This window comes from Populus alba, chromosome 1 (assembly GCF_005239225.2).
Source record: "Populus alba chromosome 1, ASM523922v2, whole genome shotgun sequence".
In the NCBI taxonomy this organism is placed as follows: domain Eukaryota; kingdom Viridiplantae; phylum Streptophyta; class Magnoliopsida; order Malpighiales; family Salicaceae; genus Populus; species Populus alba.
In genome coordinates this window covers 30279041-30299716 of record NC_133284.1, presented here as the reverse complement: position 1 = coordinate 30299716, position 20676 = coordinate 30279041, and the positions used below count along the sequence as shown (strand labels likewise).

At 33.5% G+C, this 20676-nt stretch overlaps 3 protein-coding genes across 12 annotated transcripts; 2 read left to right on the top strand and 1 right to left on the bottom strand.

The window, feature by feature from the left end:
• The first annotated feature begins 3910 nt into the window (after positions 1 to 3910).
• On the top strand, positions 3911 to 8866 carry LOC118032934 (nuclear transcription factor Y subunit A-1). Of its 9 annotated transcripts, none has more exons than XM_073409710.1 (7): positions 3911 to 4227; positions 5120 to 5392; positions 5844 to 5935; positions 6091 to 6159; positions 6508 to 6642; positions 7301 to 7465; positions 8041 to 8866. In XM_073409710.1, the coding sequence occupies exons 2-7, from the start codon at positions 5242 to 5244 to the stop codon at positions 8476 to 8478; spliced, it is 1050 nt and encodes a 349-aa protein (XP_073265811.1). In that variant the 5' UTR covers positions 3911 to 4227; positions 5120 to 5241; the 3' UTR covers positions 8479 to 8866. The 9 variants fall into 9 exon arrangements, with proteins under 9 accessions (XP_073265811.1, XP_073265799.1, XP_073265856.1 ...); XM_073409698.1 differs by having other exon boundaries at positions 3912 to 4227; positions 5844 to 5950; XM_073409777.1 differs by lacking the exon at positions 3911 to 4227 and adding an exon at positions 5601 to 5712 and having other exon boundaries at positions 5254 to 5392; positions 5844 to 5950.
• A 596-nt stretch (positions 8867 to 9462) lies between these two features.
• Positions 9463 to 15263, bottom strand: LOC118032887 (translocation protein SEC62). Of its 2 annotated transcripts, XM_035037677.2 has the most exons (6): positions 15014 to 15167; positions 14772 to 14826; positions 13712 to 14026; positions 12832 to 13033; positions 10319 to 10547; positions 9463 to 9931 (listed from the first exon to the last, which is right to left on the bottom strand). In XM_035037677.2, the coding sequence occupies exons 2-6, from the start codon at positions 14781 to 14783 to the stop codon at positions 9667 to 9669; spliced, it is 1023 nt and encodes a 340-aa protein (XP_034893568.1). In that variant the 5' UTR covers positions 14784 to 14826; positions 15014 to 15167; the 3' UTR covers positions 9463 to 9666. The 2 variants fall into 2 exon arrangements, with proteins under 2 accessions (XP_034893568.1, XP_034893567.1); XM_035037676.2 differs by lacking the exon at positions 14772 to 14826 and having other exon boundaries at positions 15014 to 15263.
• A 2365-nt stretch (positions 15264 to 17628) lies between these two features.
• Positions 17629 to 19389, top strand: LOC118033009 (uncharacterized). Its single transcript, XM_035037838.2, has 2 exons — positions 17629 to 18080; positions 18942 to 19389. Exons 1-2 carry the CDS (start codon positions 17735 to 17737, stop codon positions 19235 to 19237), a joined length of 642 nt encoding a protein of 213 aa, XP_034893729.1. The 5' UTR covers positions 17629 to 17734; the 3' UTR covers positions 19238 to 19389.
• The last annotated feature ends 1287 nt before the right edge of the window (positions 19390 to 20676 follow it).

The window sequence follows — 20676 nt, the reverse complement described above, 5'->3', positions numbered from 1 at the left end:
TTAATTTTTTTAATATAATAAAAACAATTTTCACATTCATTCAATAATCATTTTTTCTTTAGTTTGTGCTCAAAAAATACTAAAAATTTGAAAAATTCCCCACTAGTAAACAAAACCTTGAATGTTTTAATGAATCTAAATTTAGAAATTTCCCTTGCAATTGAGATGGGTGATTAAAAATGAAAAATAATAGATTATTGTAAATGAAGCAAGTGTTAAGAAAAGATTAGATAAACCATATATTAGGTGGCATAATAATAAGAGTTTGGAATCAAGAAATTTACTTTTCTTGTGATTTTAAGTTTAAGCCCTGTGGTTACTAATATAATGACCACCGATGATTTACATAATCATTAACTTTAGGGCCAGTAGAATTAGTATAGGTACACATAAATTAGTCTGAATATCTATATTAATAAAAAAATAAAATAAGTGTGGATCAAAGTTAAATTCCATTTCTTTTATATCATTGATTGACCAAGAGTAGTTATTTTGGCGTTTCCTAGAAAGTAAACAATTGAATCTAATGATTATTTTATAAATTATTTTTTTATTTTTAAAATTACTTTTAACATTAATGTATTATAATAATTTAAAAATATTAAAAATATATATTTTTAAAAAACACGATTTCATTTGTTTTCCAACAAATTACAAAAAAAAAATCATTCTAAGCTTGACACATACTAGACCTGGCGAAGCTCTGTTTAACTTTTTGGGAAGCTGAAACAGTTATTTAATTACAAATTAAACATTTTTTATTTAATTTTAAAAATAAAAATGTTCACCAAACAGTCTTTTAGAAGGAAAAAATAGGCACGTTATGTAAAAAAAAAAGAACATAAAAACACAGTACGAGAGTAGAATATATTCTTTATTTCTTTGATAATTAGCTAAAATAGATTCTTTAATTATTTGTGCAGTGGAGCCGCACAGATTCGAAGTTTTTTTTTCCCTTCCAGACCCATTCTTCATTGACTCTGAGGTGCCACGTGTGTAAACTATAATTAATTTATTGAGTGATTTATCAATGAATCTGTTTTTTTATATAGTTCAGTGGCTTTTTTTTGGTATGGGTGAAAAGTGATTTTTTAAAATATTTTTATTTAAAAATACATTAAAATAATATATATTTTTAAAAATTTTATTTTGATATTAATATATAAAAAAATTAAAAAATTAAAAAAAATAAATTTAGAGCTAAAAACAAATTAAAACATGGTTTGACCATAATATGAAACAACAGTGATATGCCACATGGCTGCTTCTCGTCCAACGAGGCCCCATGGTTTGTGCTACAAGCATAATTTTGAAACCCGGTTTATTATTGTGGGTTGACCCCGCTAACCCGAGATTAGAACCAAGCCAGGTTGAAAAAAAATAAAGAAAGGAAAAATTCGGCGTGACCCGGCCTTAAACCTATTGATTTTTATTTTTTTTTATTCTTTTTACTAAAATTATTTTATTTTTATTTTAAAAAAAAATAAAATTGACCCGGTTAACCTTATTAAGATATAAAATCTGGGTCTTAGATCGGCCAGATCTTAAAACTATGGCTACGGCCTACGAGTCTCTTGTACTTTGCCTGTCAAGTGTGGGTCCCGTGGGACTTTAATTCCTTTTATTTTATCTTGTTTGGCAGTCTCGTAACCTTACAAATCGGCGAAATCTCTACCTGCATGCACTCACTTAGCAACCGGGAACCTATGGCACCGGTTTTCAGCTCCTCTAAACTGCACTTGCTTTTGCAAACCCTTCGAATTTCATCACCTTTCAAATCTAAATATATACCTCATCGTGGAATAATAATAAAAAAAAATGTCACAGAACAGAACAGAACATTTAGGTGGACATCTTACGAAATAAAATATTTATTTAATTGTATTTACTATATTTATTTATTAAAATAATTTTTTTATTTAATTAAATAATAATAAAAATAAAAATATACTAATTAATTGAATAAAATAAAATAAAATAAATTATTATGCAAGTATATACATATTAGAAATATTATTTGCAAATAATTTTTTTATCCTATCCAAAACAAAGTTTATTTATAAAAAAGATAAAAAAAAAAAATTATAGATGAATAAGAAAAATCTTTTTAAAAATTAAATACATAACCAAAAAATAAATGTCATTTAAAAGAGGCTCTCTAAACAAAATAAAATAGATAATGATATTAATCTAAATACAAATAAAGTAAAAATTCAAAAACAAAATATAAAAAATATTAATTGAAAAGAAAACGAAAAGAAAAGATCAGGCGTTGTTGAGCTTGACAATCTAAGTCAGTCAGCTTGGCCCATTTATTTAGGGCCCGTGCTCGTGCTTGCTTATCAAGTCATGGCAATCGAGCGTTTAATTTTTTTGTTGTATGTTGCCCGCTGCAAATTGTTTTGAAAAAAACAAATCAGACGACTCTTTGTCCAATGCTGTCTAGATTTCAATAATAATAGGGCCTTGAAAATCAGGCTTTAATTTTTTTTGACCCAGAAATTTGTTTTGCAACCCATTTTCAATCCAAAACACCTAAAAAAACTACCTTAAAAACCATGACAAATCTATCTAGAGCCTAAAAAAACACCATAAAAATAAAAAATCAACCTGAAACAAAAAATGAACTCTCCTCGTTAAATGGACCCATTTGACACAAAATATCAACCGTTTTGATGGCCTAAATCGGTGTCAATGATATTTTTTCTATCTCTACTATCGGAATCTGGTAACCTCTTTCTCTCTTTTCTTTATTCAATGACTAAAAAATAACAAAAATAAACTTTTATATCAAAATTGAACTTGAAAAATATTGAGATACTAAAATTGTATAATTTATGTTATTTTTAAAGTCTGGGACCAAAGTGTATTTGTTGCTGAAACTTATGGCACGCCATCCATGTTTGATTTATTTTCATTCAGTCCCTCTTCTTTTAACCCCATCTTTTCCCAAGAAATCACAATCAATTGGCCTTCAATCAAAACTAAATCGTCAAAAAAAAACTTTAAGGACCAAAATAAATTTATGAGAACTGAACATTGAAACACAAAGTCATCCACTTTGTTTTGTGTGTGCATGAACATTAATTACCTTTATAGTAAAAAAACCCCACGTGTTTTAAGTTATAGTATAATTTAATTACAGTATTTTTAAAAATATATGATAATATTGAAAATGTAATTCATCTTATAGAATATGTTTATTGTTAAGAATTATTATATATAATTAGTACTAGAAAATTCTTAAATACAAATGAAAATACTGAAGAAAAAAATATCGCCGGTAAATTATGGTAACATTTACCAGCATAATATTTATATTGGTGAATACCGAGTGAATTACAATTGGAAATCAATGAATGAATGAAAAATATAAATGTTAATATTTGTAGTGTAATAACTTTTGTTTTTCTATGTGTTTTAAAAATGTGTTTTATTTAAAAATATATTAAATTGATGCTTTATTTTAGAGTTTTTTATGATTTTAATATGTTAATATTAAAAAAAATCTGAAAAAATAATTTTAATGTATTTTTAAATAAATAATATTTTTTGAAAGCAAATTGCACAACACTCTCAAGCAAAATATAAACGGGGGATAAAAAAAAGAATATAATAGCCTAAAAATTTCATAAACTTGGTCATCAAATTTGTTCATTCCTTGTTTCTCAAGTGTTTAACCATTAAAGAGTGGTTATATCATGTGAAAAATATAAGGGTGAAGAGGTTTCAACATTTAAATGTATATAGAAAAGTATATTGAAGATGAAAAAAAAAAACAAATTGTATATATAAAAAAAGTAAATCAAAGAAAAAAACGAAAAAACTATAAACTTTATAGTAGTCAAAAGAAAGAGACAAAAACTGGAAAAAAGGGGGTGCCGGTGGCCAGTAGACTGGTCGGGCAGGTGTCCCAGAAAAAGAGGCAACATGGAAAGAAGGAAAGTGAACATATCAGAGTAGAGGAAGACCACCACCGCAAGCTGAGGAAGTGAGGAACTATGTAATGTCACCTGTCCTGTCCCGTCCCGTCCTCCTCTTAGAGTCAGAGGTCAAGTAGGCAAAGGAAAACGAAGAAACAGCCCTGCCTTCCTTCCTCTCTTACTCTTCTACAACCACTGCACTTAAAAATAGCTCCTTCCTTCCTGGAGAATCGCAACTGCATCAGACCATTTGATTAAAACCCCTCAAAATCTAGGGTCCTGTATCGTCGCTCTCTCTGTACCGGTAAGTGTCCTTTTCACTTTCTCATTTTAGATTCTCTTCTCCTATCTTGCAGTTAGTTGAATAGTTCGTTTCTTGAATTTAACTGATTTTCTCTTTCCTCAATTCACCACTTCTTTGATTTGTTTCCTTGAGAGTTTTTTATTTTATTTTATTAAGGGAACTTGAATTTGGGCTTCTTCGTCTTTGGTTGCTAAGAAAGTTTGGGACTTTTGATCATTAAATTGAAATTGAGAAATTTGGCAGAACTAAGTTTGTGGTCTTTTTTGGCTACGTGGAGGTTTTGACGAACTTGATGAATTGATTTATGATTAATCCAAGAGAGAGTTTGATGTGATTAAATTAGTTGACATGTCGAGAAACAAAGAGGATGTCCACATTATCAGTCTGCTGACTCCATGGTTTTTTTTTTTTTTTTTTTTGGTTTTTGCTCATGGCTGCTGCCTGCTGTGGATATCTCTCTCTTGAATTAATATCACTACGGCATAATTTGAATATGCGAAATTGTTGAAATGATTCTGTGTTTTCAGTTTGGTGACATAAGCTCGTCATGTTCATGTAATTAATTGTTTCTGCTTCATCCTTTTTTTAGGGAAAGCTTTATTGCTAATCTGGTAGCAAACCACCACTCTATTTTTCTCTCCTCGTGCTGTTAGATCGACACTAGACAGTGAATGTTTTACTTTGTAGAATGAACAGAAGCTAGCCTTTGGGACGTGATCTGCACAGAATTTATTCTCCACCACACTCGAAAAATATGCTTGTTTTTTCTGTTTATTTTTTATACCAAGTTCTGTTTCCTCTAGCACGTTTAAAATGTCATCTCACTTGTTACTGCTACATTCTTCCTGTTCCTAGGCAGGAAACCGAGAACTAATAAACTAATTTTTTGAAGGCCTGCGGTCAAAGCCTGAGAACACAAATGGTCTAGATGCTGATCTGAAGGACATTCAAGAATACACCGTTAACTCTGAACCCTGGTGGCGCAATATCGGTTATAGTTCCATACCTCCTGCCATGACTGGGGGAAATGCATCCAACTTAAACTCATCAGAAGGACATAATGGTTCAGAATCAAATGATGATCAGTCTCTGTCAAGTGGTACATTGAACGAGGAAGATGCTAATGCTAACAAAGATTCCCAAGCCACTGCATCGTCTCAATTAGGTGCTGCTAACTATTTTGTTGCAGAAAATGCATACAAGGAATATTTTCTATTGCATCAACTCTTTGCCTAATCCTTTAGGAAATACTTGGTTCCTACATATTTCAACTCATTTTTTGTTTGCTTCTTTTGTGGCCAGCTCTTTTCACTTTAAATTTTCTAATTTTGACCTTCTCATTTTCTGAAATTGTTTTTCTTTCAACATGGTAGATGAATACCTTCTGTTCTCCAATGTGTCTGAATCAACTGTATAACTGGATCAGGTGCAATCTATTTCTACGGATACTAAACATGACTTAAACATATGTAGCATAGGCCACAGGTACTATGTTCTTAGACAAATAATGATAATTGGGCCATGTTTTGTCAATGCAATGTTTCTTCTCTTTTGCTTGGAAAGATGCGGCATCTTGGTTCAATGCTACTCAGACAGTTTTTCCTTAATTCTAACAGGGAATGGTTTACATTACCAAAATCTTCAGAGTGTTGTGTCAAGTATGACTAGAACGCATGATGGCCTCTCCCAGTCTCCACAATTTGAGCTTGTTAGTCACTCTATTGTTAGTTCTTGTTCCTTCCATATGAAAAGTTTATTGTTTTTTGAGCTTGTTGTAACTGATTCATATGTAGACAGTCGACACTGTATATTTGATGAAATCATCCTTGCATAGCATTGTAAGGGATTTCTATTTTTCTGCAGGCATGTGCATCGAATCCATACCAGGATGCGTATTACAGCGGAATGATGGCTTATGGACATCAGCCTCTGGTATGTAACCTTAACACTTTGTTCCCATACCCCTGCAGTCATATCTTGATACTTTGTGGAATGACATTTGGATCTGTATGCTGACGATATTCTCTGTTTATTCATTACTAGAAGTCCAAGACTTTTATCCATAGGTTCTTGTAAAAATGGTAATTTTCTTCGCAAGTCAAAATCGTATAGAGATCTTACATCATAAACTTCCATTAATGAAAGAATTCTGAATTCATTTAGCTCATTACAGTTTTGGTATCTCCGTTGGTTTTGGAAAATTTTGATCTTTTTGATTGTTCTAGAGTAATCATGTCCTTGTCAGAGAGAAAGAAGTTTTAATTTATAAATCTTATTTAGATGAAAAGGAGAGATGTGAGTTTTATTGTGTTTGGAATGCAAAAAATGAAGGCCAAAAGATTCTTTGACAGTGCACTCTGTGTGTCCTCGAAAATTCAAAGGATCAAGCATCGCTCTGCACATATCCTTTCCAATGTCTGCTTCTTTGAGCAGCTGATTAGATTTTAGTTCTTTTGATTTGGAGGCTGTGGCCTGACCTGTCCTTCCTTTTTTATTTTTCATTTTGTCAACATTGGATATATTATTAGAAGTTAACAAAAAGGGAAAAGTTTAACATGACCTATTCCAGTGGTTTGGCTCTTACCATTATCTATAAGAAAAGGGAATGCTTTTGGAGACTTTCAATTCATATTAAATTCTTGGAAGGGCAACTTGTTCTACCAGATTGCTTCTTTCTGGGAAGTTGTAAATGTATTTTCTTTCTTGATAGGAAGTGGGTGAGGATGGATTGACTTTTTTGCCTAATCGACAAAGTTTTGCTGTTGACATACATTTGATGTTCTAAAGAAGGGGGGGGGAAAGCAAATTTGTCACCCAATTCTAGATACTTACAGAACAAGACCTTAATAAATCATAATTATGACATGCTCCTTATCTGCCTACAGTAAGGATGAAGCTGTGCTCCCTGGGAATCTGCTGGGATATTTATCCAATATGCTTACCACTTGCTGCCTACAAACAGAAATCAATAGCTGTGTTTTAATTTTTGTCTTCTTCTTAATTTGTTCCATGTGTTCAGAACTTGGACTGTTATAGGCATCTGTCTGAACAGATATAATCATTCTATGGTCAGGGTTACCCTCATTTTGTTGGAATGCCACGTGCCAGAATGCTCTTGCCCCTTGAGGTGGCTCAGGAAGCGGTTTATGTGAATGCCAAACAATACCCAGGGATTATTAGGCGAAGACAGCAACGTGCAAAAGCTGAGGTTGAGAAGAAGCTGATAAAATCTAGAAAGGTACATTCAAATAGCCAAGTTGGGATATTCTGTCTCATTTCCTCCCTCAGTTTGTCTTCCACTGTGAGATGATATGCTGATATTTTATACTGCACACATAATGCAGATGTACTCATTAACTTCCTCTTGTTTATTGCTTCTGTATTGAGTCTCAAGCAATTATATAGCTTGCATTTTGTATCATTTAGTTAACAAGGTCTATGTAAAACTCCTCTCTTTAGTAACATCAAGCTAGGCATCGTGATAATGTTCCAGCAATCATTTGTGTTTTTAAGAATTGTCCTGAGGGGGCTTCAAGTTATTTTTAATGTTGACCAAGAACTGTAAGAATCCAGTATGTCATACTAATTCATGTAATTGGTAGTGACCATACAAGCAAGCTTCTTGGTAAGTGGATGAGATTTTACTCTTCTTTGGCATATGATCCTATAGAAATCCTGGAATGGTGTTTTCTGGATTAGATAATGAGATATTTGCTAGCTTCTGTATTGTTTGATATTTAACATTTTGGTTGGCAAACTGGTGATACTTTCTCTCTCTCTCTCTACACACACGCACGCACACACACTCTTCAGCCATACCTTCATGAATCTCGGCACCAGCATGCTGTGAGAAGGGAAAGGAGCTCTGGAGGACGTTTTGCGAAGAAAAGTGGTGATGATGCTTCCAAGAACACATCTGAAAGAAAGCTCAATGGTTCTGGTCCACTTCGTGCATCTCACTCAGGGAGTTCATCAGGTTCTGAACCATTCTCCTCTGACCCTGTTGAAACTTTGAAATCCTCTGATGCTCAAAAAGAAGCAAGGGCGTCCCAAGTGCATGCCACTTTTGAAGCTTATGGGTATGCAAATAGAAATGGTCATTATCAGAACCACCATGGCTTGCAATCCTCTACATATGGCTTGTACTTGGGTGAAAACAAGGACGGAGACCGTTCACGTGAAAACGAGGATTTAGATTATCCAGGCCGGCAACTGAGGAAGCAGGCCAAAACGTCTTCTGCCCACCAGTGAACCGTGCATGCTAAGTGGATGCCAGGACTGGAGGGTTGATTCACACAAGTAGAGAAACTTGAATCCTTTCCTTATCCGGCAACCACGCACCTGACAATATTTTGCCAGGCGGCAAATCATCCTTGGCTTTTTTCATCTTCTTGCTTGTGGCTTGAACAGAGGGAAGAGATGGCGAATCTGTGGTTGGCTTCTTTTGTCGGCCAACGCGTTGCTTGCATCACTATTCTCGTTCTCGCACTTTTTTCTTTTTCCTGTGTACACACAACTGTCAAGGAAACTCAACTAGAAGTTGTCTGGATAGATTTTAGTCTTATCAGCTCTTTAGTTTAACGTAGAAACTCTTGTTCGATCACTTGCAATTCAATGTGGCACTGGTTGTTTCATTTGATTGAGGTTTTGCAATTCTTTTACTATGCGCATGATTTCTCCAACCACAATCTGAAGTCGAGTTCTTCCGCCTTGAAATCCCTGTCTGCGCCGCGCCAATTCCGGTCAGTTGGCATTGCATTTTGATTAATGGTTATGCGTCGTCCTTCCATCCAAATCTGTCACTATCAGCGATGTTTATTTCGAGAAACCAACTATTTTAATTATGCCGCGTGGATGGATAAGATTAATGTAGGAAAAAAAAAGAAAAAGAATCGGAACTTGATAAAAGAATCAAAACAAGAACCGAGATGAAAATTAAATTTTGATTAAAAAAATAAAAATCTAAAATTCCCAAAACACGAAAATGCTTCAAAAATAAACTTATGAGAAAAATAAGTTGAAGAATTCATCTCTCTACTACTCTCTTTTTGAGTTTTTGGTTATTTATTTTCTCTAATCACATGGCTCAAACAAAACACTCTATCTCACAAAATTAAAACTATTAGTCAGTTTCTCAAAATTGATCTAGAAGGGCAGATACAACTAATTTTTAAAACTTGGAAGTAACATGAATCCATTTTACCCGTCTAAAAAAAGGGCCGGCACTCTTGGAGCAAGCATAAAGCATAGCCAATATGATATAGTTAAATGGCTCTTCATTACAGAAATTCCCCTATCTATTCTCACTATTAATGAGGGAACGATCAAAAACTGTTTTATTTCACTGTTTGATTACACAGTTTTACACTTAAAATTTAAGATGGAATCCAAAGTAGGTAGTATATCTGTCTCCTGCTTGGTATGGCCTCTGATCTACTGTCATATATGATCTTGATGCTGATGTTGATCAGCGGCATCCTCTGTGTTTTTAATTTCTTCATCCTCGTGTTGTTCTAAGATGGTTTCTCCACCTTCATCACCTGCTGGAGGCACCTTCCTCGAGTCTGTTTGACCAGAATCTGTAAAATCGTTGGGTTCTGTGGCATTCACCACAGTTGGCTGCTTCTCCATCATTCCAGACAGCGCCAAACTTGGAGACCACTCAAGAACGTCGTCAATTATGTTGGACATCCGCTTCTGATACCTGCAGGACATAGATTGAACTTCAGACTCAAGCATGGAAACAAATATTTAAGAGGGTTCATTGTTGCAATTTTTTATGAGAATGCCATCAAGAAGTTCCCAATCAAGGCACTAAGTGAAATTATATTATACCCCCAAAAGAATAGCATACACTACACCGACAAAGCAAGATGGCAACTTGATAGTTCTAGAAAAAAATACATGGACCACTTGATTCTGCAGTCTTAGCTTGGTAACAAGTAAAACAGACATGTAAAAGATAGTGAAACAATTTCGCTGTAATTCAAGTTTTCCACAATCATCTTTGTTCCTTGAGTAACCATATTTAGGGCAAAATGGGAAAGACAGTTTTTTTCAGTCCACTAAATTTAGCAACAGGTGTACTCACCTTGCTCTGGCAGCTTCATCGGGGGCATGGTGCCTCAGCAGTAATATAACGAGCACAGCTAGTAATGCATAGAAAAGCCTCGTTGTCCACTTGGGCCTCTCCTCCTCATCCTTGTTTGGCCATAAACGGAATAATTCTCCCAAGGTAGCTTCTTCAGCAAGGATGTTAGGGAATAACCAAACACGCTTTCCAAGAATGATGTATAAAGCACCGAATACTGTTGCTCTCACTGCAAAATGAACAGAAAACCTCAATAACCCCTAAAGGCAGTTAAGAAATAATTCAGCACTAGTTATCACTGTCAAATAAATGAGAATAATGGTAAAATAAAAACCATAATGTAGACTCACGAGACTAGTATAAAGAATGAAAAACCATCCACATACAGAATTTAGCACTCTAGAAAATTACTGAGGAAAATGCAGAAACTTTAGGTGGAAATTGTTTACCTTCATTCCCATTCTCATTACCACCTCAGTGAGAAAGATCATCATGCCAGTGGTTTCTCACATACCAGTTACAGAGCACTAAATCAAATATATCAAATATTGAAGCTGACTTGAGCAATCATGATTGCCCTTCTTGAAAAGATGATTAATTAATATGGATGAATGTCATTTAAGACTACTGAAGTTGATTTGATGATGATGAAAATTCCATGAAGAGTTTAGTTATGGAAAATTCCGTAATGATCTGCAAAGGTGACATCAAAAGAAAACCATTCCTGATGTCCCAACAAACACAGAAGCCCCAAATTCCACTAGAAAACAAAAGCACACCTAGAGGTTTATAAAAAACAGGAGCATGCAAACCTTACATTCCGATCTCAAAAGGTCAATGATGCCTCTATTAATTGCCTCACAAAAACAATTTGGTCATACCATAGATAAGGAGCTTTATGACAGAAATGTCATTCACAAAAACATCAACAACAATCCATTTTGCAACCGAATTGGGGAACCGGTTCCTAAAAGCAAACACCACCACTCAAGTCCATCCTTCTTCTCTCAAACCCATATTTCCATGTGATTGTCTGTCTGCCAGAACCCACCATCATTTTCAAGCTTCCACCGTCATTGCACAAGTCTCATACAAGTGTAATCATCATGGATCATTCTAAAGATCATTAAATATTGAGCTCATTATTCATAAGATAAACCAAGTTGGAGGGGGAATGTTATCTTTGGCCTCTTTCTGTTGTTATTTTGAGCCACATGCTATTCATCACTCATCTCTAGCCTAGTTATGCATAATAATCTAAATTAAGAATGCAGTTATATGTTATGGAAATCAGAAAGAACACTAGTTCTTAAATAATTCAATTTGAACTGGATTAAAGACAAGGCAGTGGAATTGACTGCTATAGACCGAGAAGGGATTTGTTCATGAACAACTTATTTTAGAATTTTCCCAAGCAGATTCTTAGGCCTCAGAGAAACCAAATGTGTTAAAACAAATTTAGAAGTTAAAAAGGAAAACAGAATAAAACAAAAACAAAAGAGGTTATGAGTATTGGCTAAAAAGATGACATTTTTTCATAGATTTTGTATGAAAGAGTAAGCTCTTGAACAGGATCATGGCTTTGCACCATAGACCCACTCTCATTAACAAATGTTATGCAGCATAGAGACAGTAATTGGCAAGCAGGCAACCCCCCCAACACACACACAATAAAGATCCACTGCCAACAAAACACACCGTGCCCCTTGCAGCCAGGTAAAACAACAACTTCAAAGAGCAGAAAAAGAACCGAAGCCAAATGGCAAATAGATTGTAGTAGAGGAGAATAATCAACAGAAATAAATGCCTAATAAATACACACATAAAGGCCTCTGTACCATCCCCAACAACTGCTGTATCTGTTAATGTGGCCAAAAATACTGTCTGCAAATCATATCTCCCATCAATCGTAAAGTTTAAAATGTTATGTTGTTAATTTTGCAAAAAAGGCGGGAAAACAGCAATTAAAAAAGCATTAGGATGGTGGCCTTTTCATGATAATAGAGTGCCAGGAAACCATGTTTCTACAAGTATCTACCGATCCCCAAAAATAAAAGTACTCCCACATGTCCTGAAACTAGCACGCAAAGGGCTATCTCCTTACATTAACTCCAGATGCTAATAACTATAACAAATTAATAAGAATGTCCATGTATGCATTTACACCCATAGCTGACAAGTTTCTCTGGGCTTGATAACAATATTTCTCTCATAACATCAGTACAATAATTTCTCTCACAGAGGAAATTAGAGGTAGAAACCAACAAAACAAAGAAACACAAAATGGAGTTCAACATAAGCAGCAGGTTCTGGTTTTCAAATATGAAAATTATAAGAAGTTTACAAAAGAAATATAGATTTTCAATCAATAAACTTCATAAAAATTTGGTCAAATGTTGTTCCATGCGTGATGATACTGATTTAGCAAACATAATCAGGCAACTCTAAACTAGGGTTTGATAACGCGGTAAAAAATATATGAAGCAATAAAAAATGAGCCCAGGAGTACTTACATGAAAGAAGTGAGAAAATAAGCAAAAGAAGTCCAGCACAAGAGTAGAGGATTAATAGCTTGCACCCATGTGGGTATACAGGAAACAAGCAAATTGCAAGAGTCAGCACAGGCCAAGAAAGTGAGAGGAGTGTCTGCCATAACGGCCTCTGTTTTACGAACGTCCATGCAAAAAAGGAATCATTTTCTGAAAACACTTGATCCTGCAAAGGACAAAATAATGTTAATAAATTGAGCTTCAGAGGCAATATAATACAAGGATCTTAATTTCTTTGACTACAAAAAAAGAAAAAGAAAAATGCAACTGACATGGATAGAGATGCAAGGGTGACTGGTTCTCTAATTTCCCTATTCTTCTAATTATAATTCCCACTCCAACTTCTTTTACCTTTTCCACATAGACTCAACGTTTTAGTGAGCACAATCTAGCGACTTACCATATTCATCCCTGGAACTCAAATTTGTCCTGTTATTGAAAGGATATGAAGGCCTGGTCTGACCACAGAAAGTAAATAACATTCTGACATAAATGATACAGAGATGCAGAATGTGCTTGGGCAACATAATACAAGCACAAAGCACATCCATTCTTGGAAGAATGCAAGGGACAACATATCATTGACACGGCATGCTTACTAAATGCAAAAGAGAGTAATAGATGATCAAGAGAATTCATATAAGTCCTGGTCTCTAAGAAGTCAATTAACCCAATCATATAGAAAATAGTTGTTAGAATTAACATTTCATAATAAACAAGGATACGTTAAATACATGATAATTGACAATTTGCATAGAGAAGTCAGAAATTCCAGTAGGTTAGAAAATCAATTAAAATATCACTTTTCATATTAAACATCCAAGTGCAAAAGGAAACAACTTACAGGAAAGATCTCTAGATGTGCTGGCCAGGTAGACAACTTTTTCTTCCCAGGACGAACAGTTTTCACCACGCGATCACAACGCACTAAAAGGTTCTTACTTAATAAAGTATCAACAATTTCTTCAACCTCTAAATTCTTATTTGACTCTAATATATCTTTAATCTCTGGATGATTTTTCAGAAAGCCTACAAAATCCTTTCCTCTAAAATATTCAACACGTGTCTCTTGTAAGACGGCCCAACGAGAAACCAAACCCTTGTGATCTCTTACCTTCTCGGCAAACAACTGAAACACATCTTTTTTTGCAGCCTGTCTCTGAAGAGAGAAACAACCATAGAAGTCAGAAAGCATTATAAAAGGAATCAAGTTGAGAACCATTATTATGCATAAAAATGATTGGCCCAAAGTTAGTCACACCAACCATTCACCAAATATGGATGAATGTCAAGCAATAACTTAAAAAGCATAAACCACCATTACTAGTTACATGGACTTAAAATGTACAAGTGAATAACACATGCAACCTTTTCACAGATTTTAAAAGGTTGATATACATTAAAAGCAAATTCCTTGTGAAAGCAGTTCATGGAAGTTTTAACAAGCTAGCTGCGGTTTTTAACATAAGGTTTTTGCAAGAACTTTACTGCCACTAAACGCTGTCAAGGCTCAGGATCATAAGAGTACAACACATGGAAGCTCCTGGAAATGTAATACAATGATGGAGAAAGATAAGAACATTTAATTTTTTTTTAAGAATTCAAACAATGATCACTAATGTATACCAATGAAAACACTACGATTTCCTGAATCAGGTACTGCAATGTGACTGAAAATTTGTACAATGGGTTATTTTCTCACAGGACTAACAATTTAACTTCCCCGTTTATTTTTCCAAACAAAATGAAATTACTGAAAAATTGTACAATGGGTTGTTTTCTCACAGGACTAACTTCCCCTTTTGTTTTGACAACCAAAATGAATCTCTAAAGACCATAAATTCGTTTCTTGACATGGGTGTCCAGGGAATGGAAAAACACAGACAAAAGTATCAGGCCCTTACCAAAGTTTGCATCTTTCAGGTCCCATTTTACAAGAAAACACCTTATTCATATTCCCTAAACACACATGAATATTGAAGGGAAAAAAGTCAATTTTTTCGCATACGTCTTTAAACAAGCACAGGAGAACTCTACAATTGCAACGCTAGTTTCAATTACATGAATTGTAACATAAAGATAATAACTTCATTTAAAAGAAAAGAAAACAAAGGAAACCAAGATCAGAGAGAAAGAGAAGACAAACCCTGGGGGGGGTATCAGTGTTTGGATCTCTGGTGCCATTTGGTACAGCTCCTGATGATCTTCGAACCCTTTTCTTGTCTGCTCCCCCTCCTGATTTCTTCATCTTTGTGTGCCTTCACGTTTGTGTTTTATTTTTCTGTTTTATTTATTGTCGGCTCTGTCTCTCTCTGTATTTATTTTTTATTTTTTATTCACTTGGCTCTCGACATGTTTCTGTCTTTCTTTTCTAACCTAACCCAGTTGAATGACGCCACGTCATCATAATCAAGTTCGGAACCACAAAAAGAGTCCTTTCTTTCTACTTACTCAACGAAGATGCAAATTCAATGGGTTGAGATGTTTATTTTATTATTATGTTAAAAAGTCTGAGTGACATGTCCTATCAAAAGAAAAACTCCGTGATATTGTAGATATTTTATTGGTTTTAGATCTTGTTTGGATTCTAGTATTTATTTTATAAAATGTTTTTTATTTTAAAATATAAAAAATAATATATTTTTTATTTTTTAAAAATTATTTTTAATATAAACACATTAAAAAAATTTAAATATATATATATAAATAATTTCAAACAACATTAAATTTTAAAAAAGCCACAAAATACGTTGTCAATCTAAAAACAAACAACTCATTATTATAATAGATTTAGATAGCGTTTGGGACACTACCTAAACATCATTTGATAAAAAAATAACTTTTTATATTTGAAATAATTTTTTATATTTTTTTTAATCATTTTAATATGTTAATGTCAGGAAAAAAAATTAAAAAATAATAATAATATTTTGATATATTTTTGAATGAAAAATATATTAAAAAACAATATTAAGTGCTATCTTAAAATATGTTTATTTTAAAATTTTTAAAACAGATTAGACAGCATTCTCAAATTCTACCTAAGCCCATTACAATAAGGAGCTGCCTCACACTAGGCTTCTAGCAGCGCCTGACATTATTGGGGTGAAGGCCATAACAGCAACTCATTGTTGTTGCTGGGGAGGCACTGGTAAGGTAGCAGTCAAGAAATTTTTTTATAAATTTTTTTTTTTGCCAGAAGTTGGCCAAAATACTAAATTCTAGACAAATTCAAATAATCTAGTTAGATCTAGCCGAAACAATAGCCATATTTATGTTTGCATAGTTTTTTTTATCTAACAGATAACCTCCTCACAATAGGAGGCATAATTTAATAATTTATAAAGGAATATGAAAAACTCTATAAATTAAAAAAAAGTATCAATTTGCCCTTGAATAATATTTATATATTAATTAAGGATAATTTTAGAAATTAACTCAATCAAGTCTTTACTTGATTTTTCTAGGTATGGAAATATAATCCATGTACATCTTATATCATGGCTTTTAATTTCTAAAATATATTTTAATCAACTCATATTTAATTAAATCATCACAGTTTTATTTTTTACTAGTGCTTTTTAATGTGTATGACCCATTAGGTTCATAATATGTTGGCTTAGATATAAAGTATAATTTCAATTAAATAAATTAAACAATTTAATTTATTATCAATTCAATAATTGATTAATTTATATTTGAAGATCAGATGTATCGTTTAACAATGTGTTATGATCTTCCAGATATTATAAAAATCATAAGTGGTTTGAATTAACATTTTAGTGACCAGTTTCTCAATGTAATTAATATCTTTTCATCAATAATGTTTTGCTTTAACATTAAAGTATGGATTATATCTACCATGTTAAATTATGTTTTCTTTCTAATGGTAATTAATTGTTTGAATAAGATTTAAAACCATTTTTAAATCGAATTTCATCTTGGCCAATGATTTCTCAATCAATACTATTTGTGAATAGATGAGATATTTTTTCTAATTTACATAGGATGATGAATCATTTCTTAATCACTCAAGTACTTCGTATAATTTATGTTATACCCAATATCTATCTTTTCGTTACCTCGATCAAGGTAAACATATAATAAAATCAAAGTATAATATTCTCTATATAAAATAATAACAAAAACAAACAATCCTTTATTGTAATGGGCTTAAGTAGTGTTTGAGAATGCTACCTAAACATCAATTGACAAAAAAATTGTTTTAATATATTGATGTTATAGAAACTTTTTAAAAATATTAATTTGATGTATTTCCGAGCGAAAACACTTTGAAAAAAATAGTTACCACCACTATACTGAATGCTACCTTATAGTGTGTTTATTTTTTGCATTTTAAAAGTATTTTTAAGAAAATTATTCTTTTACTTCAAATGATTTTTCTTTATATTTTTAAATTATTTTGACGTACTAATATTAAAAATATATATTTTTTAAAAAATATTATTTTAATATATTTTCAAATAAAAAATATTTTAAAAAATAATAATTACAGCGTGTTATACCCCCACTTGAAACATTAGTGTATATTTGACCTCCATAAATAAGATTAATCTACACTTGGTAGGAAACATGTGAGGGGGCAAAAGATTTGAATAGAACAAGGTTAAGCCCATTTGTTAGTTTTCAGAGGACAAGACTCGCCCATGATTTATCGGATGATGAAAGCCCAATTGGAAAGCCCAGGCCTGCCTTATGTCCCAAAGAAATCAGCTCCTCGCTTATCATCTAGCCAAGAAATAGAATAACCAAATCCTATCCTGAACAGCTGAGCTCAGATTACCCCCAGCTTCAATTGCCATACACCATGCTTGCACTCTAGCTAACTCCTTATCGTTAGCTGTTGATGAAGTGGCTCTGTTTCATTTTCTTGCACATTCAGATGCTTTCTTTCTGCTGTCTCTCCCTCTGCTATATCAGGCAGCCATCACCACTTCCTCGACTCTCCTGGCTCACCAGCAAGAAGACGACACCAGTAGTTTCTCTGTGGCTGGCACCTGTATATGGTCATGGCTTCAAGAGAACAAGCAAAGACCAATCTTATTTTGTACCTTCTTTTATTGTCCACGCTGTAGAGAAAGACTCGGAAAAATATGAGATAGACTCGGACAAGGCCAAAGAAGCCCTTCAAAAACTTGACCAGCAGCTCCAAGCCTTCTCTGAGAAACAAATCAGCTCTCCAAAGATAAGAGGTACCTCTCTCTTTCTGTCACTGCAATGACAGTTTATGCTCTGACATCCCAGGAATTCCTTTTCTTTAATAATGCTGCTTTCGTCAAGAATTCTTAATTTTCTAGTCATTTACAATATATTTTATTAGGATTGATTCAAAAAAATAATAATTATTGTTTGAGATTTGCTGACTTGTACATGCATCATGAGTGTGGTGTCTCTGGTATAAATAATCAATTTGATAAGCTGCAATCAGTTTAAGTTCAAATTTCAATCAATTTGTTCGAAGAAGAATCTGAACTTCCTTTGTTCTTTGGTCCAAAATATCATATTATCAAGCAGTTCCAACATGTCACATTACCTATCAGCTTTTTTTTTTTCTTTTTTGAAAATCATAGTATTTCATCAAGTTGCGCAAACATTTCTTGACAAATCTGGATAGTTTTTTTTTTTTTTGGCGTTGAATTTGTCAATTCTCTGGAAAGTTGTCCTCACGAGTAGATAATCAGAGATGGATAGATTCCAGTAAATAAGCAAATACTGACATTCATTGCGTTTAAGAGGAAAACTAGCTACAGGTTAGTCTAACTTGCAAACAATGAATTCCAGGGCAGTATAGTTCTGCTCTCTAGATGATATTAACATGGGTGCTAATTAACAAGATAATATGAATTTCCAGAGCATGATGCATTATTATCTGTAATCACTGATCAAATAAATAAAATTTCTGAATTTCCTTCTCCAAATTAATCAGTATTAACATTCAAGCTACCAATTACGAGCTTTAGGGATGAGTAATTATGAATATGATCAGAAGGCAATGCCTAATGGTTTGATAATACCGTCTACGCTGAAACATGTTTTCTTCAACCTGATTTCAGCTTCTGACGTGAAACTTACAAGAGATGAAATGACAGAAGAAGTGCCGGAAGTTTCAGGGTCTGTCCTGGTATATACAGCTGCAGCTCTCTTTCTTTTCACAATTTTCTACAACATATTCTTCCTTACAGTGCTACAACCATACGTAGACGGGCCACTACCCAAGCCAGAACCTGAAACAATTCAAGCAATCACTGCTACTACAATGGAAAGAAAACCTCCCAAAGAAGCTATTTTGCAGCTGCTGCCATTAATGTCTGAAGTTCTTCTACATAGCTCTGGAGGTGGCAATAATTAAGAAGCAAAAACAGAGGAGCAAATATTCAATTCTAAAAGAACTTATTTTCAACCTCTTTTGGATATGAATCTATCAGATATGCTGTAAGTCAAGTTTTGGCTTGAAATGTTTCAACTTTTCAGAAAATGTAAAGAGAAGTGCGGTTTTTTTTTTTCCTGCTTGTCATGTTAAGAAAATGTATGAGCCAACAGGATAATATTGAGAAAGAACGGGGCACTCTACTTCTCTCCATTCTTTTTAAAGATCAGCCTGTATTATTTGTTGTTCAGCATAAACATTGCTGATGAATCAGTATTTTTGAAGCCCCTTGATAAAGCCTAAAATCTTGTCTAAAAAACCAATAATAGGAAGGCAACCCACCCTTAATTGGGTCTGGTGAGCTGTCAGACCCCACATACTCGAGTTCGATGTTTCAAGCCCAATTAAACATGAGTCTAGAAAGTTGTTAGACTTAATATACTTGAGTTCAGCCACGAGTTAAGCCCAAATAAACACAGATCTGTCAACATACCAAACCTAACAAATTTGACAACAGCCATGCACTGAGTCCAAATAAGCATAAACCTAGCAACGTGTAAGATTTAACAAACTTGGGTTCGGTCACGAGTTGAGACCAAGTAAATGTGGGTTTAGAGAGCTACTAGACTCAACATACTTGAGTTTGGCCACATGCTGAACCCAAGTAAGCATGAGTCTAGCGAGCTGCTAGGCTCAACATACTTGGGTTTAGCCACACGCTGAACTTGAGTAAGCATAGGTCTAGCGAGCTGCCACACTCAAAACACTTAGGTTTGACTAGATGTTGTGCCTGAGTAAACATGGGTCTTGCAAGCTGCAAGACTTAATTCTCTTGGGCTTGACTATGTGTGAAGCCTAATTGGTTTGAGAGTCATTATAAACTCATGTTAGGGTTATAGAGCTTCGTTTATTCATTCTTAAAACTTTTAATATAAATTTTTATGTTAGGAATAATCATTTTTCTATATCTATAGGTGTATAAAAGATCTCTAAAAGCCCTACCACTTTTTCATTTTATTAATGATGTGTAATGAATATTTATCCCTTATTAATAATGTGTAAGAGATTTTTATCTCTCATTAATATCATTATAATAAAATAACTCTTCAACTCATTTACTTCATAAAAAATAACAAAGTTCAGGGATTATAAATATCCATTGAATCATCCAAATAAAGGGTTCACAATTTTTTTTCTTGAGACATTCACACTGTAATTCCTATAACATTTGTCATACTAAAATAAGAACAACCTCATTTTTTTAGAACCTATTTTTTTTTTCCATTTATTACAATTTTTTATTTAAAGTCACTAACTTTGTCAGTGATCCCTAAAACCCCACAAAAAAAGGATTGTTTTTACAGGTGTTAGGACTTCTATCACTAACTATACATTTATTAAGCTCTAGAGAAGGGTATATT